Genomic DNA, 27,454 nt, shown 5'->3' with positions numbered 1-27,454 from the left:
GTACTTTGAAAGATAATGAACAAATTATAATTATTTCATCAGGAAACCAAATTCAAAAAGCCCTTTGTACTGGACGTTGAAGTTGCAAGAGAACAATACAAAAAATTTAAAACACCCTTTTTGCACAAGTTGTGTGCTTTCACATGCCTTGAATTTGAGACATCAGCTTAGACCTTGTATTCAATTCAAATATTTAGTGAGAAATTACTTCTTTCTCAAAAACTATGAAACTTCAGAGGGAGTCGTTTCTCACAATGTTTTATACTACCACAGTTCTCCCTTGCTCGCTACAAAGCAAGTTTTTATGCTAACAATTATTTCGAGTAATTACCAAAGGTGTCCAGGGGTGGATTTCACAAAGAGTTAGGACTAGTCTTATCTCGAGTTAGGACCAGTTACTCGTCCTAACTTAGGACTATCCATGCAATTTGTATATCTCCTAGGACTAGTCCTAAGTTAGGACTAGTCCTAACTCTTTGTGAAATCGACCCCAGCACCTCTAAGCCCAAGCCTTGTTTTTGAAAGGACCTGTCTGATTTTTATTTGTAACTGGCAATGGATATTTTATTTAATTTTTTCTCTGTTAACCCTTCTACTCTTTAATCATTTAGTACTGTCCATTGTGGTAATGAATGATGAATAAACTATGTCCACCTGTAATATGAAGTCATGTGGTGAATGTATCTACTTTTCACAGTCAACCCTCCTACTGTCTGACCATTCAATACGAACCACTGTGGATTTGAATGATTGATGAACTTTGACAGCCTGCAATATGATATCATGTGATGAATGCATCTACACAATACACACTCAACCCTCCTACTGCCTGACCATTCACTATTATCTACATTTACTACTATCTGGCACAGATCGAGGATTTAAGCATTGGGCCTGCCCTCCCCCTCCCTGATCCGCACCTGATGATGTTAAGCGCCTCGAGTACCTTGTTGGTCGATACGTGCACTAATGTCGAAAAGACAGAGGCTAACAAACCTACAGATGTCTGTTGCGATACAAAAGCTATCCAAAAAACAAGATAGACCACACTATCTCGGCAAAGCAAGAATGTATGGGTGAGAAGAAGCAGAAAGTGTGCCTTTGTTTCATGCTTAATTTAAGACAGAAAATTTACACTGTTTTCACAACGACAACTTGTGACTTTCGTTTGAATAAATAATGAAACAAAGTAGTCAAAATGTCAGTTAAGGTTATAGTTTTGACACTGGTTTGCTTTTATTCAGACTATTTGTTATCATTCGCCAATAAGAAACAGGCCTGGAATTTCACTTTTGAGAGGGCAAAGCCATCTTCTATTTTGCAAAGGGTACTTCCACGGTAAACTTTTTGAAGGACACCAAGGCAAGGACCAGGGCAAAGGGCCGTCTTGTGGCTTCTGTGTAATCCCAGGCCCGGACAAATATAAATAAACTCAATGAATCCTGAACAATTTTGGTACCGAAAATGGCTTTTTAAAAGTCGCAAATTTTCAAAACTCTCTCAATAAACCTTATGCATTGATGTCTAATCCAGACACCGTCTTAGAGGTAAACTGATTACGAAATGCACAGATTTGTATGTGATGCGGCGCACAGGTTTGGCCAATGAACAGCATCTTTTTTACCTCTAGGTGAGGGCACCATACTAATATGACATTTGCATAAGGTCTACATGTGTTGTACATCAGCCCTGGAGGCATTGTTACCACACCCAACGATGTTCAACACCTTACGGTAGGCCAATAATAATCCTTTACCAAACTAAACCATTTGAGATGATACTTATACTACTAGATGATTACTTTTAAGGCAGGGTGTACCTTTTGGTAATTATTGCCAAAGACCATTATCTTTACTTTGTTGAATCCCAGCATGTGCGTAAAACAACAAACCTATGAACATTTTGGCTCTATTGGTCATCAAAGTTGCATCAAAATAAGAAAAGAAAAAACACCCTTGTTGCATGGAATTGTGTGCTTCCAGATGCCTGAGAAAGGCTTCATCCAAAATGTGGATCTACGGAAGGCTTCATGCCTGAAGCTTTCTCAGATTCAAATTTGTAGGGTGAGAATTGCCACTTTCTCTAAAACTACAAAATGTCAAAGGGTTTCGTTTCTCACACTGTTTTTGTTTTACTATCAACAGCTCTTCAGTACTCCTTACCAAGAAAGTTTTCATGGTCATTAACATGTGGAGTGATTACCAAAAGTACACCCTGCCTTTAAAGGGAAGGTACACGTTTGGTAATTACTCAAAAACAAATTATTAACTAAAAACTGACTTGGTGAGGAGCATTTGAGAGCTGTTGGTAGTATAAAACACTGTGGGAAACAACTCCCTCTGAAGTCACGTAGTATTTGAGAAAGAGGTAATTTTTCACTAAAATAATAAAAGTCTTTTATTCTTATCTGAAAGCACACAAATTTGTCCAACAAGGTTTTTTTTTTTATTTCATCATTTTCTTGCAACTTTGATGACCAATTGAGCAAAAATTTTCACAGGCTCGTTATTTTATGGTTATGATCGGATACACCAAGTGAGAAGACTGGTCTTTGACAATTACCAAACGTGTACCTTCCCTTTAAATAGAGCATAGTTTTGTAGCCCAATGCAATGTACAACATATTCAAAATACATTACATAGTCAATACATCGCAATATACATGTATGTACTGCTTTTTAGTTCAGCTATTCAAATATTACTTTGTTTTCATTATCCTTCGTTTGCAAACACACCTGCAACCTATACATCCTAAAATTGGGAGATTGCTTGCAGTACTAATCCAAACCCAGACCCCTTTCAGATAATCAACAATTAGCCTAAGCAACAACAATTTGCCTTTAGACACAATTTCCAAAAGGCAGTTAGCCAAAGCCACATGTCTGAAGCGGCAACTACGGCTACAGCTACGGCTAAATCAGTGCGTCTCCCAGTTTTGAAGAATAGGCAGCAGACGCGATCTAGTAGTAGCTGTAACCGAAATCGCAGTTTCGGACACAGCCTTCATTGAAACATCTTCAATCCAATCATATTATGAGATGACCATTATGCTAGTCATGTGACCATCATGTGACAATCTTGTGACTGCCATGTGCCACAGCAATTAACCACAATTACACACAAGACTTTAGATTAAATCAGCAAACTTAAAGACATTGTATTTCTATCAACTTATTTATTAATGATTAGCACAACATTGACCCACAAATGATTCACACAAACAACTCTTTATTTGAATTAAATTTGTATCTACGCAACTTCCATTAGAAAAAACCAGTAAACACTGAAACGCTTAGTGTCATCGTCTTTTAGATTTTTTCAAATAGCGTTTCAAGTTTAGCCACAGATTCTGTCCTATCACCATCCATCTTTCGAGGGAAAATATGCAAGCATGATATTTGGTTCACAGAAAAAGGTAGGACTGTTATGCCGACCCACATGCACATGTACATAATGGTGTAGGTTTTAATACACTTTACAGGCTGTTTAATAAAAAAAACAAATTATTTATCCAAGGGCGAACAAAATATCAAAAAAAAACATGAAGTATGACGAATATTATGCCTGGCTTATACATTCATTACATTCAAGTTTTAAAATGTCATACGTCTAGTAAATAAAGTGTAACCACAATTCACAATAACAGGATCTGCGTTTGAAATAACTTGATACTATTGTCTACTAAAAGATCATTATAGTTTCCAGTAATAATTACACAGGGAATAATCCGATTCTGAGAAAGAAAAAAAAAATCATTTCACTTTTCTAAAAGTTGCCAAGAAGACAAGCCTTTTGTACCCGACTACAGAATTCCCTACTTTCTTCAAAAACAAAGGCACTTCTCATGCAATCATTGCTGAAAATTACAAAATTGCAGTAACCTGGGGGCCTTTGACCACTAGGTGGCGGTATACCATCATCCCTATGTTCCAATTGTTTACACCATTCTACGCCCAATTTCATTTGCAGTTTGGTCACTCTCCTGCTATTGAGTAAAATAATGGAACTCTCTTCCGAATCACATCAAGGATGCTCGGACTATCCATACTATTAAGACCTGCTTAAACTTTGTTTTTGTTTTTTTAACAAGTGTATTGTAAATATTTTTACGTGACTCTTAAGCGCCTTTTAATTTTTTTTTATTTATTTTGGCCCTATTTACATGTATATTTTTTTTGATTGATTGATTGTTAATTCTACATCCAAACTGTTGGACTCTGATACCGGCAGTATGTATCTAAGCATAATCTAGTTTACTTAGCGCAGTACTCAGTCTCGTAATCAAGCAAAACATGAAGTTGGATATTGAAGGATTGGAGTTCATGATAGGTTGTAGTTGTTTCCAAAACTATATCTCCAACCTCAGAATTTTGATGTTATATTTTTATAATCTAAATTTGTTAGTTTTTGTTAGCACTGTTATACACAGTTCTTTACCGAGTCTTGTGAACCAAAAATACAGGCATTTTACTCAGGTGGGATTTGAACCCACAGAGCAGTGCCTACCAACTAGACCACCGAGATAGCCCGGTAGCCAAGAAGGCAGTTCGAATCCTATGTATAAGTAGCAGATGCCGCAACGATATGTTAGATGTTAAATTTGCATCAAGGATTAAGAATATTGAAAGTATTATCACAGCCGAGTAAAATGCCTGTAATTTTTCGCACAGGACTCAGGAGGAAAGTTCCGAGTAAACAGTCCTTAAACACATCGGTGAAAGGATAAAACCAAAATTAATATTCTTTGGCCCCGAGAAAATTTAACATCTATATACCAAAAGACCTTCCAATTTCAATCCAAGACAGCGCAGGTTAGGGCTTTAATTGTAGAGATTATATTTTTCTATTGTTGTATTTGACTAGGGACATAATGTCTGTCTCTTCACACACTCGGTATAACATGTACATGCATTATATGAGGCAGTCACTTACAGTGATCTCTTACAACACAAAACAAGCTGCTTATAGCAAATCTTCCCCTGTTCTCTAAAAACAAGTACAACACAAATAACATTTGTTAACAAAAAAAAACGTGATCGACAACGGAAAAAACCATAGTATTGTATACAACTAATTTGTTTCTAATTTTGTGCTCATCTGGACAACTATGGAAAGATAATTCCAAAGGGACTTGAAACTCTCATCCTCTGTTTCTTAAATCATCGTCTCCGATGCCGCTCAGCACATGACCTTTGACCTTCAAAGATGGGGTCAGAAACAAAACAGCTCCTGACTATTATAAAAAGTCGGTAGATTTCAACTGACCTCATACAAAAAAAAATTGAATTGATTAATAGCTGAAACATAGTAAGAGTAAGCCCCACTGATTAATTTATACACATCTCTGATTGAAATCATTAAACGCACCTGATCTGAAGTGAACCAGCGCCAATACTCAGAGCTACCATGCACACAAATTTGCTGAGCAGAAAAATCTTGCTTAAACTGGTAAACCAGTCACTGTGTAAACTTTCACACTGCTTGTCAATAGCCCCTCCCTTTTTCCGCTTAGCAAATAAACTTAAATGCAATATTTTCAGCTTATCCAGTCTATGAAAGACCGTCGACATTGTTTCCGTCACGATGTCCCAATGAAATTAATTCCAAATCTTTCCGTAAACAGCCCCGCTACAATGTGCAGCGCGCCATATCGATAGCTCTCGTCACTAACCCCCTGGAAGGGATGTACCGAGAAACACCACTAATTGACTCATGAAATTAGTAATGCTTTAGATGTCAAGTGCCACGCACAGAGTTTTAAGTTAAATGTTTGATCACACCTGCGTTTTTTGTGGCACAAACACCTTTTTTAAAAACTAAAAACATTCTTTAAGACATGCGCGCGTAGAAAGGATCGATCACAGGCCTAATTAAAATGTGCTAGATTCTAGCACATTTCAATGAACAAAATCCAGGGGTTATGCTGGGGAAAAATGCACAGCGAGATAGATCTCCCCTGGGAACGAGGTTGTACCGTACAATAATTGGATCAATCTGACCTTCCACCCTCATTATGGTTACATTAATGTGAATTAGACAACAACAAGAAGATGGCTGCCATCGTGATAACAATATACAGGACCAAGAGATCACGCATTGAGTAGTGACCTCGTTTAACTTAAGCTGAAAACAAATAATTTATCATCAGAAATGTAATGTATGACTGCTTTTCCCGCTTAACCATTCTTGCCTGCTTAGCAATTTTTAGCGCCCAAAACTCCAACACTGACGCCAAGCTACATTGATATGAAAGGAGGGGTTGACGATAATCGATTATTGATATGAGCCGATACTCAGCGGAACGTGTAGCGTACGTAGGGAACCTCGATATCTTCACCATCACGATCGTTACAACAAACCTCCAAGACAAGATGGCGGACATGTTTGGGAATCTTCTTCTTTGAGACCTTGGTAACAACATCGGACATCCTGAAATACACAAGAGAAGGAAAAAAAAAAGGGTGAATAAAACTTCCCAGGGTCATTTCACCGAGGTCTTTTTCACAAGCACCATGGAAGGCAACCAAAGAGGAACTTGGTGGCAGCAGACTTACCAGGCAAAATCCATTGTTCTCGGTAATGTGCGCATGCTCAAAACTACTTGAACAATGAAAATTTACCTGGTAAGTCTGCTGTTTTGCAGTTTTTCTCTGATAACAACACTCATTACCAAGTTTTCATCGCTTGTGTTTTTTGGTGCTTTATAGTTGTTATATAGACTATGTATTTTATTTTATTCTCTTGTTTGTTTGTGTTTCACCAACTGTAACCACTGTGCCATTCAGCCTTAAGGCCAAGTTATAGTCGGTCGCGCAATGGTCGGGCGTCGGAAATATTGACGCGCGATCATAAAAAGAAACGGTTTTTAGGCCACAGTCTTAGGATTGCGCGCAAGATTTCCGTCGCGCGATCATGGCGCGACCGACTATAAACCGGTCTTTAGGGCTTCAATATGGTGTGAATAAACCACTAATAAATATAATTAATTACCAATGATTAAAGGATTGTTAAAACACACTTACTTCAAAGTCAAGCGTTCCTTGCGCTTGACTGGAGACATGAAGAATGAATATAACATACAGACACCCTGTGACATCATTGTGATCTCTAGACCGAGCTCATTCTGAAAGTGATCCAAGAATTGTTCCAGATTCATCTCTCCTCCGTCTGCAAGAACACCTTGAATTTCAATGCGATCCCACAGAGAGAACTCTTTGTCGTAATACTGCAGGGGAAGAACAAAAGATATAAAACCATCAAAATTTTGCTACTTCAACCAAGAAAATTGGGTGTGTCATTTTCATCTGATTAAGAGGTGTACCAATGTAATTGTGGGTGGGCCCACACTTGTTGGCCGACAGTGCAAGACGTGGTTAAGCTCCATGACATGGAGTCACTGCTTGGAGTCAACGCAAGGGACACGACTGACAAGACCAAGTGGAGGAGAGCCTTAGGGAGAAAACAAGCCAACCTAGAACAGACTGGACAATGGCCTTCAAACCGACATACTGAAACCTACTAGAGTTGGTAATGTTAGTAAGCATCCTGCAAAATTATTTGGTCTGAAACCACTTTGAAAGACTTTATCTACAATTTTGAAAGTAGTTCCTTCAATAAATCACCAATAATAAAATTACTTGGTCTGAAATCCTTTTGAAAGACAAACTCTACAATGTTGAAAGTGGTTCTTTCATCCGAACCACCGATGATAACTTACTTTTTGTGTCGCCGCTGGTATTGGTTCTGAGAATCCAAAGAACGGTAGAGCAAGATTGATGAAACCATTCTTGTAAGATTCCAGTTTCTTGTTTCCGTTAACCAACTTGTAGAGTTCTAGACAGACCAAGCCAGCCACAACGGAGGTGGTTGTTGCTATAGCTGGGATGATCTTACCTGCTATCAGCTTCGTCTAGAGGACGAGACAATAAGAGTAGTGTTAGGGGCAAGTAAAGGGAAGCTGACACATTTGGTGATTGATAACTCTTTCAAATTAATGGCAATACAAACTATTAGTAAGAAGCTTATAGCAGCTTAAGATAGTATAAGGCACTTTGAGAAATAGTTCACTTTGAACTAATGTGATTTTGTAATAAGATAAATGTTTTTATGCCCCGAACTGTGAATCTGAGAAATTTTACAGCAAGTTGAATTTACTGAGTACATGTGTAGTAAACATTCACCACATGATGTAATAAGAGTAGTGTTAGGAGATGGTTAAAGGCAGTGGACACTATTTGTAATTACTCAAAATAATTATCATCATGAAACCTTTCTTGATTACGAGTAATAGGGAGAGATTGATAGTATAAAACATTGTGAGACACAGCTCCCTCTGAAGTGACGTAGTTTTCGAGAAAGAAGTAACTTTCCACAAATTTGATTTCGAGACCTCAAGTTTAGAATTTGAGGTCTCGAAATCAAGCATCAGAAAGCACACAACTTAGTGTGACAAGGGTGTTTTTTCTTTCATTATTATCTCGCAACTTCGACGACCGATTGTGCTATAATTTTCACAGGTTTGTTATTTTATGCATACGTTGAGATACACCAACTGTGAAGACTAGTCATTGACAATTACCATTAGTGTCCACTGTCTTTAAGGGAAGGCTACACGCTTGGTAACTGATAATTCTTTGAAATTAATGGCAATAAAAACTATTAGTAAGAAGCCTGTAGCAGCTTCCGATAGCGTAAGGCATTTTGAGACCTGTTTTACTTCAAAGTAATGTGGTTTTGTACAAAATATATCAGTTTTAATGCCCTATTGTATGTATGTATGTTTTAAGATTAAAAATGTTTTAAGATTATATATATAAACAAACAAACAAACAAATCTAAAAAAATGTACAGCAAGTTGAACAGAACTAATTGAGTACTTGTGTACTGAATATTCAGCACACGACTAGATTACATGACATTAGATTGGCAATAATTGGCAACATTTGAAAACAAAAACAATTTGATTTCTACTGGCAAACAGTTACAAATTACAATACAATATGTTATGACAATATGTACACACAAAATACAATGATCATAAAAATGACACAAACAATATTAACACAGAGCAAACTGAATAAGAAAATAAACAAAAGATGGCAAGTACATGTATATATTATGTAATATTGCAGGCTGTCATAGTTTATCATTCAAAACCACAATGGATGCAATTGAATGGTCAGACAGTAGGAGGGTTGACCATGTACTGAGTAGACGCATTCACCACATGTGTTATATTCTAGACCATATGAAACAGCAGAGGATGACATTAATTGGTCATACAGTAGGAGGGTTAAGTAATTACAATCATTATGACTGGGATTTGTTTGATGATAATAAACACACTTCAGTGGGGTCCTTTGAGGATAAACAACACAATCTTCATACATGATTACATTTTACATCAATACAAAGGAGCACATTTACGACTGAGTAAGCCCTTGTAGGACTCTACCTCTATGCTGTACACAATAATGTTTTCTGGTAATTTCGGGCATGATATGTGGCATGTGTGACCCCCACCCCCTGGGGGTACTTCTGTACGAGACAGAAAGAATGTGTTAGTGAATTGGAACATTTCAATGGGGGGGGGGGGGGGGCCTCTTTGCCGCATATTAAGCATGGTATATTTCTGGTGCTTATACTCAATGTGGATAACATTGTGCTAGATTCACTGAGGCTGTTCCAATAGCCCACACCAGTTGTTAAACCAGACACCGCCATCGCCAAGGTCAAACAATGGAACCTTGTTACAACTCCTATCTCTCAGCGCCGATGATGCGTGTTCCTTTGACCTCAGCAAGGGAGCTGTTCGATTTTGTGACATCAGGAGGTGGATTTCACAAAGAATTAAGACTAGTCTTATCTCGAGTTAGGACGAGTGCTTAGGTCTCTAGGCCCGGTCACACTGGCCTCGATAACGAAAACAAAAAACAAGAACGTTAAAAATGCAAGCCCTCAATTGGTTGAATAACCATGGGCATATTCTGCGTGGAGCAATTCAACCAATGGACCGATTCTCTTTGCGTAGTTATCGTTATCGTTTTCATTATCGCTGCAGCGTGACTCGGCCTTATATGTTAAGTTTTAAATATCTTCTAGGACTAGTCTTAGGTTAGGACTAGTCCTAACTCTTTGTGAAATCGACACCAGATGCAAAGAGGGTCTGCGGATTCTCACCTTGTGTTTGTCTGCAGGTGCTATATCATAATTCTCTGCTCTAAAGTTTGATGCAGCGACAATGAAATCCATATGTAGGTTAGTATCATCATCCTGTACATCAACGGGAGGAAAACAAACCAAAGAATTACCAAAGATTTGTGAAATACAATCAATGACACCTAAGTATCTACACCTCCGCTAATTTTATTATTATTATTTCATCTTTTCACAGCAAGCAAAAGATAGTTAAAATTTTCCATTGTGCTGATAGCTCCTCGAGTCAGGATATGTCACGTAGTCTTAGATCTAAAGGACAAACATAATTCAGACATAACAGCACTAGAGCTTAATATTCTTTGTTGATACATTTTTAGAGCATACAATTTTAAGCGTTAAACATGTACCTATGCCACAAATTGTTTCTGGTAATCTCCATGTTCTTTTGCATTTCTCTCAGAAATTGTGACATCAACTTACGTCAGTAAAATATCTCTGGTCAGGGTCCCCAAAATTTGATTAATTTGAAAAGAAATTATTTTATTTAAAACAACCCTGTTTTCAAAAGCATGGTAAATATCCAATACCTTCTCAAAATCTACAGGGATAATCTTGAAGTCCTTGAGGCTAGCGGGGGATGGTAATGCATTTAGAATGTCTTTGAGCTGTGCCTCATCTGCCGATACCTGGGCAGATGCTTGAGCTTCGGCGTCCGTCACATCAATCTTTACACCTTTGGGGGTTGGTAGGAAAGGGGGGGGGGAAGGTATTACAATATTAGAGTCACAAGTTTATTCATTAAGTGAATGCTTTCCACATTAAAAACTTGTAGCGTTAGCTCTTGGATTGATTAACGTCATTGGCCAGGGCTCGCCTTCAACACTAGCCCGGGGTACATTGTCTATTAAAGGAACATTACAAAACTGGTTTTTGCAAACAAAACAGTTGCTGTCAGTGTAAGCACTTTATGCAATCCACCATAAACATAAACTGAGAAACCTGTAGAGGTTTGAGATCGATTGGCCATCTGGGTCACGAGAGAATAGTAAAAAACCAGTTACAAATTCTGCATTGCATCGATGCCAAAATAAAAATGAATAAAACGCTCACTGAGCGATAAACTCCAAACGCAAAGTTAGATTTATTTCTCATCAAATCTGACATTTCAGACAGAAATATTTCAAGGGATGTTTTCAACTATCATCATCATTAGACGCTTTAAATTTTATGTCAATCTGTGATCTTCACGATTTTTGTTTCTTACCAATTCTGTAACGTTCCTTTAAAAACTGCTACAGGCTAGTAAACACCATCTCTCAACTTGCCCTGTAAGCTACTAAAAACTGTCCAACCTACTTGTTTAAAATTTTCATATTTCTTCCATTCAGCAAACAATAATTTTGAGTGTTTGAGTTACTTTTTATTTGCCTTTTACACTGGTTGTGATTGCTACCATTAATACATCATAAAGATGTCTCCCAATGTTTTATACTATCATCAGCTCTCCATTGCTCCATTACCAAGTAAGATTTTATGCTAACAATTATTTTGAGTATCTTTCAAATAGTGTCCAGTGCCTTTAAAGCAGTTGTATGATATAGGGCCCTGGGCAGGTATTAAATGCTCCTACTCACCAGACCTTGGAATAAACTCCCTGACCTTTACACCTTTGAGCGCTTTGATCACAAATGCAGGATCTCTATTCTGAGGTATGTTGTAGGTAAAGGCTCGTAAGTTGGCTGCTGCTATGATGTAATCAATGTGAGCAGGCTTAGAAAGGAAACAAAATAATATATTAGAAGAAGCAAAGAAAAGAAACAAACAAAGCACGTCTCTGTCCCCAGGGGTGGATTTCACAAAGAGTTAAGACTTGTCTTATCTCGAGTTAGGCCGAGTTAATCGTCCTTACTTAGGACTAGCCACACATTTTTCTCTTGTTCTTATGCTTTTCAAACGTTGTGTATGTAGCTTTTCCCAATAAGATTTTGTTGTTTATTGTGCATTTTCAGTTTCTGTAAGCGCTGTGATATAGTTTTCTATGGGGAGCGTTTCTAAATACCTGTTATTATTATTATTATTATTAATATCTCCTAGGACTCATCCTACGTTAGGAATAGTCCTGAGTTAGGACTAATATACACATATTGAGTGGCAAGGAGGTAACTAGGCCCCTCTTCTGGTCACTCACAGGCCCGAGGGGAAATAGACGTACACTAGTTACCGAATTACGCCAGTCAATATGCGTTTTATAGTCATTTACTGTAATTTTGTCGTTATTTTTTATGCAATATATACATTATTTATTAATTTATTATTAGTTCATATAAAACATTTGAAAACATACCGAAGACCTTCAATTACAGGCTCAAAATTACAAAAACAGAAAGAGTGCAATGATGTACTAAAAACAAAGTGTCACCAGGATTGCCCAAAGGCGAACCAAATCAATTTTTAACAAAAGCAACTTTTTGTTACCACTGTTACCTTTCCTGTATGTCAAATGAGCCAAGATTAATAGAGGGCGGCGGAGGCTTAAGGATTGAGTAATACTTACATTGGATTCATCAAACTTTAGCATGTGTGGACATCTCTTTGGTCCTGACCAAAATGGTGCACCTGATGAAGTAATCTGTAGGAAGAAAACACCGATAACTGTTAGTACTTTAAAGGCACTGGACACTTTTGGTAAATACTCAAAATAATTACTAGCAACACAAACTACTTGGTAACGAGCAATGGAAAGCTGTTGATAGTATAAAACATTGTGAGGAATGGCTCCTTCTGATGTAACGTAATTTTTGAGAAAGAGGAGTTTCTTACTCAAATATTAAAAGACTACAGGACTAAAGCCTTTAATGTTTTTGGGGGTATCTGGAAGCACACAAATTTGTGCGAAATGGGTGTTTTTTCTTTCATAATTTTCTTGAAACTTCGATGACCAATTGAGTCCGAATTAAGTACCCAATTAGTACACACAGGTCATTATTACAGATTTTAAACACTTCACATCGGTATTATTTTTCGTTTTGAAGCTTCCTTTTAAAGCTTCTTGAGTAGTCGACTCCCCAACACATGGGAACAACTGCTTTAAGCCCAGTTCATACTTCCTGCGAATACGATACGAATTTTGACATCACAAATTTGCATCAGCTCAGCACAGGGCAACTCCTGCAAAACATTCGCTGCCAAAAACAGCCCTGTGACTTAAAAATTTGCCTCGCATTTGCATTCGCAGTATGAAATGGGCTTTACGCCCAATTCAGAGGCCCAAGCCATAATGGTTAAGCATCTTGCTCAACGGCACTGGTGTCATGAGCACGAGTTGAAACCACACTGCTGTTTCAGAAACACCAGAGTCTGGTATGCTACAAAACACCAGTCAAGCATTAAAACTGTTTTTAAATGAGCTGAACGTACCTGATCCTTTGGGAAATTGAAGAGTAGTTGTTTGATTTGATTGGTGTACATTTCTTCAAAGCGATTTCTGGCATAGGCGATGCAGTCTTCTAAGTTAGAGGGTTTATCGTCGATAAGAGCCGTCTTCAGATTCTGGAAGGTCTCCACCTGTTGGATCGATATTCACAGGATCTACATTACCCCAAAAATTACTCACAAATTTATCCAAAAAGACAGGCTTAAAACTTCAGATTCCACTGCAAAGGATCTGTGGCCCTTTCGACACACAACGGCTTCAGCTTTGGATTGGGCTTCAAGCTCTGTCCTCTCGTCTGAAGCCCTGAGCGAGTGCGCAAAGCACGCGCAATTGTCAAAACAACTGAGGGGCCAAGCTAGTCGGAGCTGATTATGGAGCCGAGCCGTGGATTTCAAAAATGGCCTTTGGACTATTCTACATCGATGAAACAAATCAAGAACTAAGAAAAAACCCTAGTAAATAAAACTATAGTAGTTAAGAAAAACTAAATTGCAGGTACAGTTATATAAACACAATTTGTTTAGCATCTCAGAGAGATATTTTGAATTACATCCATTATAACAAGGGAAAAAGTTTCCATAATCAGGGAGATTTTTTTAATTTGTTCACCAGAACATTGAAAAATTTGTTAATTTTCAGGGGACTTTCTTCAGGGTCAGTGAGAATTGGCTGCAACTGTTCTACATACCGGCTGCATTCCAGGTAGTTTCATTGTCCTCTCCATAAACTTAGGATCACTGTCAACAAAAAACAATCCATCAACATCAATAAATTGTTGGCAACAAATTGTTGGTCTTTCAGTGCCAAGGTCACACACGTACGATCTATGTTATGTATTCCGACAGCACCATTATTGTACAAGTACAATTTTGTTTTTGTGTAGTCAATCGTACATGTCGGACCTATACATGTAATCACAAGAGGGCATTATCACTCAAGAAATATTATCTCCTTTGGTAAGAAAGAATTTTAATAATTAAATTTTAATAGGCGTTAAATTTGCACCGGGATAGGAATATTAATATTACACCGATGTGTGGAAGCACTGTACACCTAGTACTTTCCAGAGTTGTGTGAAAATAAAACCACTGGCATACATGTATACATGTAACTAGGGTTGGATTCGAACCAACAATTTTGTTTCATTACATATAGATGTACACAGTTTTAGATTCAAAACACAGAAAAAAAGGTGGGCACTGAAAGAGTAAAAAATTGCATGTAAATATTGATAGGGATCAATTGTAAACATAACAAAATTAAGAAACCATTTATTAAGCTACTTACTGTATATACTGCTGTACATTCTCCGCAGGATTACGGAACAGTCCTTCAAACTCGTCCCTAGCCCATTGGATAGTATGCTCGATAGCATTAGGGAAATTCTTGAGGGTACAGATGGGGATAGATTTCTCTGGTGGATCTTGAGACGATGAGTAGGACTCCGTCATGAAAGGTAGAACTACTTGTACATTACCCTTAGTACCAAGGGTACCAGACTCTAGGAGTGATTTACGATAGTAGACACAACGCCGATCCATGTACATACCTGTGGTAGAGAGACATGAACCAGACCATTACCAGTAAATACTTTTGACTTGAATCAACTGCCTCCTACTCATGGGGCTAAACAGGGTTACCCCCCCTTCACAGTCTGCATGGGTATCATCCACTAGGAGCATGGCTAGCAGAGTAGAATGCACTTCTTCCAAATTCTTTTACAAAGCAATTAAGGTCAAGTGCGTAGCTCAAGGGCACAAGTGTCATGACTGGGACGGGAACCCACACTCTGCTGCTGACAACACCAGAGCTTGGGTCCGGTGAACTAGACAGCTCGGATATGACATGCCACGACATGCCTGGGTAGTACAAATAAAGTAAAATGTCATGCACATTTGAATGTTGGGCCTTAATAAAGTGCACTATTTTGTTTCCTTCACGTGTTATGCAGTTCTTATCTAGAACTTTTGAACTGAATTGAATCAACTTGAGCCTCTTGGTGATGTGAGCTAAATGAACGTCTTTAGTGACTTACGTGCATCAATATTATCCAGAGCGTTTGCAACGCCGTCTAGTCCCTCAAAGAAGTCATCACTGTAGACATTTTCCGTTTCCGGTCCGACTCGGTTAAGATGAGCGGTAATATTAGCGTCAGGATTCATTTGTAAAGCTGCTTTGGCCGCTGTACTCGACTTTGGGCTCTGCATGTGATTCAAAGACACAGTGTGTATTGTGATTGATTGTCGTTGATACAGTATAATAAAAATAATAATACGGATCATTTATATTGCACTATACAAAGAACACAAAAAACGCTTTACAGGAGCAAAAACAAAAACCAAACCAACAAAAAAACGACTTAGGGTTGTTTGTGGAACAGGAATTTCGTAAGGACACATTGAATACAGGCAACGAACAAACATCTGAATGGGTGTAGTTTGGCGTAGTGGTTATCAGTCATTGCCCTCCATATCTGGGTCCCCCTGTTTGAAACAGACCAGTCCCTACCTGACTGAATGGGTTTTCCCTGGAATAACTCTATGGGTTTTTTCTTGCCACATCTAAAATTTAAATTTCCTTCCTCAACACCCACTGTTCTTCTTGTATATGAGAAGGAGGTAATTTCTCGCTCAAGTATTTAAAAACTTCAGGCATCTTTTTTAGGCATCTGAAAGCACACAAACTAGGGTGTTTTTTCTTTCATTATTCTCTTGCAACTTAGATGACCAATTAAGTCAAAAATATTCACAGACTTGTAGTTTTATGCTTATGTTGGGATACACCAAGTGAAAATACTGGTCTTTGACAATGGACCCTTCCCATGAAATATGCTAATCACATTCACGCATGCTTACAGACCCTGTTGGTTGGCAAACGCCATAGAGTTGTGCACTAAGCAGACGCGCGATCGCGTCTGCGTCATGCACCCATTAGCCGTGTACAAAACAGCGTGATGTTCCCTCATTCTGCCAACCAAAACGTTAGTGCGTAGGCGCTATGTGCAATTTACATATATGTGACCCGCTCTAACGAAATGAGGATTGTCTAGTGAATTTCACATTTGCATATTTCATAATATTCCAAACAAGCAAATCTTAATATTTTACATGAAATAAAAATCAAGATCATACGACCTTCCTGTCTGAAACAATGTGGAATTTTCGACGCCCTTGACGCTTAATTTTACGACCCGTTTTGGAAAACACAAACTCCATAAAAATTAATTTGAAAAAACGCGACGTCTCACACACTCATTAAAATAATATTAATATTTTTGTTTACGATAATGAAAACATAAATTTTTAACCCCCCGTAGTCAGGCAAACAAAATTACCAAAATGAACAAACAACTCAACGAGAAGTTAGATTATAATGTGTAGACAATTTCACCAATAAGTTTGACAATGTTTACCTGAATTTTTGGAGCAATTTGCGTTGATATTTCCAACTTGAAATGCGAGTTTTGTTCCGTCAAGTCAAAACATAGTAAAGACAGCTGTCACTCAGCGCATAGCATCAACCCCCACGGGTATACTCGGCTTGAAGACCAGGGAACATTCGCAATTTCCCCGTGCATGTTTCTCATGATTTTAGCGAAATTTCTTACCCAGCATGAAGTTTAACTGAAAGATTATTCCTTTAACATTCAGAATTATTTTGGTTTGAAACAATTCAACCTTGAAAAACCACAAAACAATGATGGAAATTAGACACTGTTTTCCCAACGTTCGATAAACATTCCACTGTTCCATACGTCGTACGTGTAGCAAAGTTTGTGCATGGTACCCGCGCAGTGTTCGTGTGTACATTGTCGTATTACCAGCGCTGCAACTAGCTATGGCAACAAGACCGGGTCGGGTGATCGGACTCTCACGCTACATGGATAAACAAAGCCTCGGTCTGTGAGCCATACTAAATCTATCGCGACGCGGATTTATGAATGGGAGATGTCATCGCTGATAAAACAGGGTTTGCCTTTGGTGACCTTTGAACCCCTTCCAGTGTTGACACATGTTTTTGGTGGCTATATTTAGACACCTCTAATCTTTGGCTTTCCAATGGTACTCTTGGTGGCGCTATGCAAGTTGTGTGAAAAGTTTTGCGACGCTCGCCAAATTTGGTGTTTTCAATGAATGTTCGCTGTCTGTCCCGTGGGATTTGGAACATTTTTGGATAATTACGTCAAGAACATGGCTCAGAAATCGTCTGTTTTTACATCTTTAGTAATCTTTTGACGAAAAGGTAAGACCATAGTAAGTTTAATCAAGATTTAGGCAACCTAAAAGTGTAGTAATAAAAAAATTAAAAAATTCAATAATTTTCATTAATTGTTTGTTATGATTATGTTCGGTGTCAAATTACACGAAATGAAACTTTACTAGACATTCCTCATTCCGTCAGAGCGGGTCACATATCATGGGAAGGGTCTATTATCAATAGTGTCCAGTGCCCTCAACGGACTACAATGAATTTCCTACCTGCACGTCGTGCGATCTGAAGAGAAACTGCCTGTTGAGGTTGGACTTCTCAATGATGTCCATGTCAGTGACGGTCACTTTACCCTCCGGACTGCAGCCAACCCCCATCATGGCAAAGTTCTTGAGGAGTTCACAGCCGATGGCTCCAGCCCCGACCATGAAATACTTCAGCTGTGTCAGCTTCGTCTGAAAGGCTGAACCGAAAACGGCGACCTGGGCATCGTATCGACAGTTGGTCTGATCGGGTAAGAGACGGTGCAACAAATTAGAGAAATTATTATGGAAAGTTGAACCGAAAACAGCGACCTGGGCATCGTATCGACAGTTGGTCTGAACGGGTAAGAGATGGTGCAACAAATTAGACAAATTATTATGGAAAGTTGAACCGAAAACGGCGACCTGGGCATCGTATCGGCTGTTGGTCTGATCGGGTAAGAGACGGTGCAACAAATTAGAGACATTATTATGGAAAGTTGAACCGAAAACGGCGACCTGGGCATCGTATCGGCTGTTGGTCTGATCGGGTAAGAGACGGTGCAACAAATTAGAGACATTATTATGCAAAGTTGAACCGAAAACGGCGACCTGGGCATCGTATCGGCTGTTGGTCTGATCGGGTAAGAGACGGTGCAACAAATTAGAGACATTATTATGGAAAGTTGAACCGAAAACGGCGACCTGGGCATCGTATCGGCTGTTGCTCTGATCGGGTAAGAGACGGTGCAACAAATTAGAGAAATTATTATGCAAAGTTGAACCGAAAACGGCGACCTAGGCATCGTATCGGCTGTTGGTCTGATCGGGTAAGAGACGGTGCAACAAATTAGAGAAATTATTATGCAAAGTTGAACCGAAAACGGCGACCTGGGCATCGTATCGGCTGTTGGTCTGATCGGGTAAGAGACGGTGTAACAAATTAGAGAAATTATTATGGAAAGTTTAAAAGTTAAATAGGAATCAACTATAAATAATAGTAAACTTGCATGTAACGATTCTCCTTTGAGGGAGCGTTGGCTCTGAAAAGAAGAACACCGTATACTGTTGGAAACGTCAAGACCAAATCGACTCTTTTCAGAGCAAACGCTCCCTCAAAAGAGAATTATTTCGTGTTGCACCCGAAAGTTTACACACCATGCAAAAGCTTTAAACATCACTTAATATTAATATTAATAATAATAATAAAACTTGTAATGCGCACCCATCCACCCTGCTGGGTGTTCAAGGCGCAGAAACAAAGAGAAACTTGTAAAGGACGAAACAGTTGCAGATCAGCTCCGCCTCATGGCACTAGCGAAAAAAAAAATCTGGGTGTTCCATATTTATCTTCATTTCTTATGAGTTTGATTAATTTGTACAATTGTTTTTCTTTTTTTTTCTTCTGGGGGGGGGGGGGGGGAGGGGGGGGGTTTAGAGCCATTATACACTTTCGGAACAGAAACAAATAAAAAAATCACAGATTTACAACTAACTTACAGGGTTTACAGAAGGTAATGGTGAAAGACTTCTCGTGAAATATTATTCGATGAAATGCTTTAACTTTTGACAAAACATTAACACAATTATCAATTCTCGATATCGAGAATTACGGATTTATTTTAAACACATGTCATGACACGGCGAAACGTGCAGAAACAAGAGTGGGTTTTCCCGTTATTTTCTCCCGACTCCGATGACTGATTGAGCCTAAATTTTCACAGGTTTGTTATTTTATATATAAGTTGTGATAGGGCGCATATGGACCTTACGGTGATATGCGCTATATAAGAATGGTTTTATTATTATATTATTATTATGATACACGAAGTGTGGGCTTTGGACAAAACTGTTTACCGAAAGTGTCCAATGGCTTTAAAAACGGGTTTCAGATTAAAAACGGAGAAACCACACCCCTAAGCAGTAAGCAGGTAAAAGTCTCCAATAGGTGACCAACGAACCTGTTTACAATCCTCCTCAGTGAGACCCTCAGGATCATCTTCAGGTAGGCATTCAAGAGCATCAAAGTACATCCATTGATGGATAGGATTAAATTTACCACTACAGGCCTGTAATGAAAAACAAGAATGGAGTGTTAACAAATAAACAAAATAAACAAAAATGCCCCGCTGAAATTAATCTCGTTCATTAGGCGGACAACATTTTTTTATTTTAGCCCCCAAAACCCAAACAAAATGGTCACAGATAGCATTCATGTTTTGTGTGTCCAATTTGAATATGGGGTAAAATTCCAAATGACTGCAGGGCTATTGGCTGAAAGTGTTTTTACCGGACAAGATGTTATTTTGACAAGACCAGAATTGTACTATTCACCTGTTCCTCCTTGCCACACACTGGCTTGGTATTTTTATCGTTGTTTCTTTGTATCTTAATTTATCTGCTTGCATAGTTTTATTCCCAAACTAAAAACTCAAACTACTAGTCGGTACCTTCATGACCTCTTGGGCTGTAATACCACCAATAAAAGCCTGCATCGGACAGAGATCACCAGTGGCGTTACTGGCCAGGTGGGATTGTAACTTCTCATCTAACTCTCCCTGCTTAGATGCTTCTGATGCCTGGCTGTTGATCTCCTTGGCAAACTCCAAGAATTTACTGGCGTCATCCTAGATAGAGATTGTTTCAAAAACATCACCAGAGGATAAGAACAAGATCTACACACACTTGCCATCGACACTAAAATGAGGTTGAGTGGGATTTGAAGCTAGTTCTCATTTAAAGGCAGTGGACACTATTGGTAAATACTCAAAATAATTACAACATAAAACCTTACTTGGTAACGAGTAATGGGGAGAGGTTGGTAGTACATGTATAAAACATTGTGAGAAACGGCTCCCTCTGAAATGGAGTAGTTTTCGGGAAAGAAGTAATTTTCCATGAATTTGATTTCAAGACCTCACGTTTAAGATTTGAGGTCCCGAAATCAAGCATCTGAAAGCACACAACTTCGTGTGACAAGGGTGTTTTTTTCTTTCATAGTTATCTTGTAACTCCGTCGACCAATCAAGCTAAAATTTTCACAGGTTTGTAATTTTATGCATATGTTGAGATACAGCAAGTGAGAAGACTGGTCTTTGACAATTACCAATAGTGTCCACTGGCTTTAATAATAATAATAATAATAGGGCTCACACACATGGTGGTTGAAACTGGTTCCACTTTATGTAGAAAATGAACGCACGCAATCACTGCACACACGCTACGCGTCAAAGCCACAGAACAAAGATTTTTTAGTTTTAAAAAGTCGGATTTATCATTCGTAGTTTAAGATTGAAATTTAAAAAAAGATTCCACAGAATTTTGGAAAAAAAGAGGTTGATTCATGTTATAAACTTACATTATATTTAAACTTTGATTGAGATTGACGTTGAAATCACACTTTTTTCGCTGTTTGAAAAGCCTCATTTTATCATCGAGTTCGACAATTGTAACGCTTGCGATGGTAAATGTACATGCCGCCCGCCGGTCTCCACGAATGGCAAGACTTGACTCTGCTAGTGACTGTTTAAAACACAGTTTCGCCAGTAGTAATACACTGTAGAAGTCTAGGAACCATACATTAGTCAGAAGCTGAAGAAAAACTGCTCTCAACCATCCTCGTTCCATAATTATCTGTCATAGCGTTACAAAGTTGTGATATTTTAAAAACTTTTTAATACTTTTTCCTCACTAAAATATTTATAATTATTAATGGAACCGGTTATATTTTATTTAGAAATATTTACTTTAGAAATGTTTTCTTTTTTATCCAAAAAATATAAGTTTACTTTTGAGTTATGGAAATATTTGTGAGTTCATCATGGCGCCTTGTGTTTTGCACCATGTTTTGCATGCACACAGCGCTGAGTCATGAGCTAAATATAGTTAAATATCAGCTGACCGCGCCGTGGTTCAACTGATAATAAACACAAAAGTCACCTGATCGACTGAAAATAGTGAAGTCGCCGAACAACGACAATCCAGGTAACTAGAAAAGGGGTTTTTTGAGTCTAAAATTTGTTTTGTTTTTTAATTTTATTTTTTAAATTATAAATATTAACATTATTGTGAACGATAACAACATTAGGCCTTTGACTTTTTTTTATATAGTTTGTACTTCATAAGTTCATACATGTAATAGAGTTAATAAAGTTATGATTATCAATATCAATCTGTCAGACTCAGAAAACTGTTTTCACTTTCCTCTGTCTTTGCTCACTCTCCTCAAGTTTGGTTGTAATCAGTTCATGTTAATGTTACAGAGATTTAAATTAGATATATCCAGTCTATCTAAGGTCTTTTGATCTATTCCTAAGCTAAGGGGAGTTGATGTTAATGTTACAGAGATTTAAATTAGATATATCCAGCAGGGCTCGAATTTGGGGAAAAAATCCACAATACCGCAGGGCTTGTTGCTCAGAATTTTTACTGGACCGGAAGATTTTTTACAAGACCAAAATTTTATTAGGAAAAAAAAAAGTTAACACGATAGAACAGCAGGCCTTTTTCATCCCTTAGGAGGCTTTTTTTTTGCTGTGAAACCCTATCAATAAAGTTCCATATACCTACTTCACGTCATTCTCGCCGCCTCAAAAAAAAAAATTCCAATTTGATAGGCAAATCACCAACAAAACACTGCAACGTGCAGCATTCATAAAAAGAGCGTCATAAAAAAAGATTGACCAAAAGTTTGACAGCAGTAGTCAGAAGCTCATCACTGTTGGTAGCCATACTAAGCAAGACGTTTGGCAACAAGACCTTACTTTTAATCCATGCAACACAGGGATGTGTGGTATTGCAACCAGACCTTCTTAATGCAAATTCAACACTCCTTTGTAAGGTAATAGACTTTACACATGGTCAGTGGTAAACAAACATCGCTGTACTAAGGTGTGCCGCCGCGCCGGGTACCAACACATCACTCCCTCGTCCCCGCTCGCTCACTCCCCGGGTGCATAAACATAAATGGTTTGAGACTAGATGTACAAGGTGTGGGCATGAGTAAACTGAATGGAAAAATTGTATGCAGCCTGATGCATGTGAAAAAAGGACGGATTGACGTTCCGCAAGCGTGCTCAGAACACTGATTTGACGACAAGTAAAACAAAAACTGTTATTCTAAATGAGATTGAAATACATTTTTTAATAAAAGATAATATATTTCATATAATTATTTGTTATAGTAACTATATTAGTATGCATAAAAAAAACACAAGACCGCCGGACTTGTTCGGCATAAAGTTTACTGGACCGAAGCTAAAATCACTGGCCTCGGGCCTGCGGTCCAGCGTGAAATTCGAGCCCTGTCCAGTCTATCTAAGGTCTTTTGATCTATTCCTAAGCTAACCTAAGGGGAGATTAAGGACAAACTAAACAAACTATTCCTAAATCCAAATTATCTTTCTTTCTTTTTAACCAAAATGACATGACATTTTTGTTATGACATTTTCACATATTAATGAGCTAAAATGTCCGTTTTGGTAAAAAAAAAGCTTAAAAAGTAAGTTTTTGCATACAGCATAATTTTGAGCGTCATGTTTTTGGCCACAACTTCGGAGTGCATTGGTCAATTGTGACCATTTTACCACGATTTGTTTTCCTTTCGGATGGCCTTTCCTATGAAAGCAACCTCGCAAACAAATAACTAGTTTGAAAAAAAAGTTCACAAGGCCTAATAATAACCAGTTTTTGTATAATAGCGCTTTTCACACGCGACGGCTTCTCAAAGCGCTTCTGACATTATTACCCCTGGTCACTGGGCCTTAAATCATTCCTTAACCATCTCAACTCCCTGGGGAGTATACAGCCTGTGCAACAAACTATGTGCTACTCGGCTAAATCAATCACAAGAACTATCTCTGCCCTCACATGTACCCATTTACCCCTGGGTGGAGAGAAGCAATTAGAGTTAAGTGGCTTGCTCAGGGTTGTGTGATTGGAATCGTAGGAGTTTGTACGAGGATTGTAGGGGTGCTTCCATTCAAGAGGGAAAGTCTTTTAAAGTTTGAGAACATTGGGGGGGGATACCCTCTGCTCACATATTTGGCATCCGCATGGTATAATAGTTTTTTTTAATTACTTCAGTTTTTGAAGGCATAATAGTTTCAATAATAATAGTTTTTTACAGGGTGGACTTATTCTAGCAGCTAGAACAAGGCGCTATCACAATCAAAGTACACAAGTATCTGAACAGACTTAAATAGTTCAGTCTTGTTAGCTGATTCTGAAGCCAATCGGTGGATTTGAACAGGGACCTTCTTCCAAAGCCTCTGACCAATAAATCTACTACATTATCCCAAAATATTACACAATTAAGTTACTAGGTTATCAAGAATCAGAGCCTGTTGCAAACTGCTTACCAACCAAAAGGACGCAAAGAAAAGTCAAAGAAAATGCACCCACCTTGTTTCTAGGTCGAGGTAATGTTCCGCAGTCTTTTTCAAATTTGTGTAGAGCCTGCCATCCTATATGAAGTTGACCTGGTCGATCAAACTTAGCATAATCTGTTATGACATGCTCCGGTTCTGCTAAGGACTGCCGAAGCGGTTTCTGTCGATCGGAAATAAACAATGAATGAAAGAAATATCATTTTAATTTTTTCTGTGGAAGTTGCCAAGCATGCACTCAATGTTGTAGACACAAAGATAAAGGTGTGGGTCAAAGATTAGTAAGTACTCCAATAATTAATGACCATAAAAAACTTATGCGGTTGTTAATAGTATTATCTATGTTACGAAAGGATTCCCTGAAGTAATATGGTTTGAACAATTTTTCACCCAGAAACATTTGAATCTGCGAAGGGATTCATGCATAAATAGATTCTCAGATTTCTTCGGTTTTTTGTGCTGTTTTCTCAGCAACTGACACTTAATTCAGCTGAAACTTTCTCATGTGACTTTTATTGTTTCCTTCTATTTAGTTTTGCCTATAAATCAGCATTACATCGACAAAAATCAACCTATGTCCATACCTCTAAACGTATCCGGAGTCGGGAGAAAACAACGGAAAAACCCACCCTTGTTTCCGCGCGTTTCGCCGTGTCATGACATGTGTTTAAAATAAATCCGTAATTCTCGTTAACGAGAATTTATATTGTTTTGCTGTTTTCTCAAAAAGTAAAGCATTTCATGGAATAATATTTCAAGAGAAGTCTTTCACCATTGCCTTCTGTAAACCCTGTAAGTTATTTGTAAATCTGTGAACTTTTTTTTTTTTTTTTTCTGAACCGAAAGGGTCCAATGGCTTTAAGCAAGAGACCATTAGTAAGGCGGCATATAACAGTTGTGCTGTTTGTGATAAAGGCAAGGGATTTGGTATATATAGGTAAATTAATTTGTTACAAAAGTATTTGGATATTTGGCCATTTCCACTTTTGCTTCTAGCGGCTTTGGCGGCCCTTTCCTTATTCAAAAATTTTGATGGTGTAAAATGTAATAATGTTTTTTTGAATAATACAATTTTGGTGCTGAGAGCCTCCGTGGAAAACATTGCTAGGAGCTGATCGGAGTTTACCCTCATGACGTATATAAAATAATTAAAAATTCTAAGAGGAAAAAATGTACTCACAAAGTTGACTTTCTGTGGCATCTTGACTTGTTTGACGATTCCTCCACGTACATAGTCAGACAACCCTGATGTGTCACCAATACTGAATGTGTATGGGCCTAGTACCTTGACTTTCCTTGGTTCGCTGTCATTCAACTCAGTCATGCCCTGTAAAGAGTACACAAGTTAATAACTCCACACAAGAAAATATCTCTTTAATTTTGTCTTATGGAATTAAAGGAACAACACAGAATTGGTTTATGCCAACAAAACAGTTGCTAGCAGTGTAAGCACTTTATGTAATCCATCATATACATAAACTGACAAACCTGTAGAAGTTTGAGATCGATTGGCCATCTGGGTCACAAGAGAATAGTGAAAAACCGATTACAAATTTTGCATTGCATCGATGCCAAAACAAAAATGAATAAAATGCTCACTGAGCGATAAACTCCAAATGCGAAATTTGATTATTTATTTCTCATCAAATATGACATTTCTGACAGGAATATTTCAAGGGATGTTTTCTACTATCATCATTATTAGACCGTGTAAGTTTCATGTAAAACTGTGATTTTCACGATTTTTGTTTCTTACCAGTTCTGTTATAATCTTTTAAGCATGCTTCAACACATATTGAAAGATACGATTACACAGTGAACTACTTTTAGTAAATATAAAAAAAAGACTTTTCCTGTCATGTGTTTACTGGCCCGAGGCTAAAATCACTAGTCTTGGGGCCTTCGATTCAGTATTAATTTCAAGCCCTGTATATTGTCCGAAAATGCACTCAACTACATCCGATATTTGTTTAACAAATGAAAATTCATAAATACCCCAGACAGTTTCGCTATTCATAATGGAGGATAGTTCGTCGTCACAAGGAGGGGGTTTAAATGGCTGATGAATTTTGGCTCGGGCCTTTATTAGTTTGAAACTGGCCGTTAAAGAACTCGTTGCCACTTTTTATTCCCTTATTATTAATAAAGTATGATTATAACATGTGTCTTACCTGAATTTCTGTGAAGCTGACGTAGTCTCCAGATTCAAATCCATGACGACTCTCATCCAGACATGTCACAACACATTCCTTTTCCTGATAACGCAAACATAAGTGACAAATTTAATAAGAGTTGCCAGGGCTAATACTTCAAGGAGGCAATTGCCTTTGTTGCCTCCATGCCCACTGGTCATTGCCTTGGTGCCCTTGAAATGCTTAGTATACATTTATAATTTCCTCATAGGGTGCCCTTAACCAAGGAGAAAATGCATTGGTGCAATTCCCCTTTTCAAAAACAAGAATACATGCCTGAGATGCTAAGATATAGGATAAGAACTTACTACCAGAGGATCTTGGTGGCCTAGTATTGAGTTACCAGACAAAATACCGTGTCACTTGTAGCATTTGTGACTGGTGTCCTACCTTATTTATGCTTATCAGAAACTTATTAAGCAACATATTCTGCATAAACAGCTCAATGAAACTGTTCCCTAGGCGACAACTTAAGTCATGGTCTCTATGTAATTCCAAGCCCAAATTTCATAGAGCTTTAAGCACAATTAGAAGCTGAGCATAACAAAAGTATGCTTAAAGGCAGTGGACACTATTGGTAATTACTCAAAATAATTATTAGCATAAAACCTTACTTGGTAACGAATAATGGGGAGAGGTTGATAGTATAACACATCGTGAGAAACGGCTCCCTCTGAAGTGACGTAGTTTTCGAGAAAGAAGTAATTTTCCGCGAGTTTGTTTTCAAGTCCTCAGAGTTAGAATTTGAGGTCTCGAAATCAAGCATCTGAAAACACACAACTTTGAGTGACCAAGGTGCGACAAGGGTATTTTTTTCTTTCATTAAAACTCGCA

At 38.1% G+C, this 27,454-nt stretch overlaps 1 protein-coding gene across 2 annotated transcripts in view; it reads right to left on the bottom strand.

The window, feature by feature from the left end:
* Nucleotides 1-4,146: 4,146 nt before the first annotated feature.
* The window catches only part of LOC117304782 (ubiquitin-like modifier-activating enzyme 1), a 34,825-nt gene continuing 11,517 nt past the window's right edge, over nt 4,147-27,454 (bottom strand). For both annotated transcript variants that reach the window (XM_033789392.1, XM_033789400.1), the window contains exons 7-23: nt 26,600-26,683; nt 25,609-25,755; nt 24,445-24,591; nt 20,493-20,669; nt 20,004-20,111; nt 18,070-18,306; nt 15,627-15,792; nt 14,879-15,140; nt 14,280-14,328; nt 13,576-13,722; nt 12,713-12,787; nt 11,793-11,928; nt 10,746-10,891; nt 10,180-10,272; nt 7,718-7,909; nt 7,023-7,225; nt 4,147-6,429 (exon numbers count right to left, since the gene is read on the bottom strand). In XM_033789392.1, the coding sequence (XP_033645283.1) occupies nt 6,294-6,429; nt 7,023-7,225; nt 7,718-7,909; nt 10,180-10,272; nt 10,746-10,891; nt 11,793-11,928; nt 12,713-12,787; nt 13,576-13,722; nt 14,280-14,328; nt 14,879-15,140; nt 15,627-15,792; nt 18,070-18,306; nt 20,004-20,111; nt 20,493-20,669; nt 24,445-24,591; nt 25,609-25,755; nt 26,600-26,683 (2,505 nt within the window). In that variant the 3' untranslated portion in view covers nt 4,147-6,293. The remainder of the gene's footprint in view (nt 6,430-7,022; nt 7,226-7,717; nt 7,910-10,179; nt 10,273-10,745; nt 10,892-11,792; nt 11,929-12,712; nt 12,788-13,575; nt 13,723-14,279; nt 14,329-14,878; nt 15,141-15,626; nt 15,793-18,069; nt 18,307-20,003; nt 20,112-20,492; nt 20,670-24,444; nt 24,592-25,608; nt 25,756-26,599; nt 26,684-27,454) is intronic.

The sequence above is a fragment of the Asterias rubens genome, chromosome 2 (genome assembly GCF_902459465.1).
Source record: "Asterias rubens chromosome 2, eAstRub1.3, whole genome shotgun sequence".
NCBI classification, from domain to species: Eukaryota; Metazoa; Echinodermata; class Asteroidea; order Forcipulatida; family Asteriidae; genus Asterias; species Asterias rubens.
The sequence above is the reverse complement of the archived record's forward strand: the minus strand, read 5'-3'. Positions and strand labels throughout refer to the sequence as shown.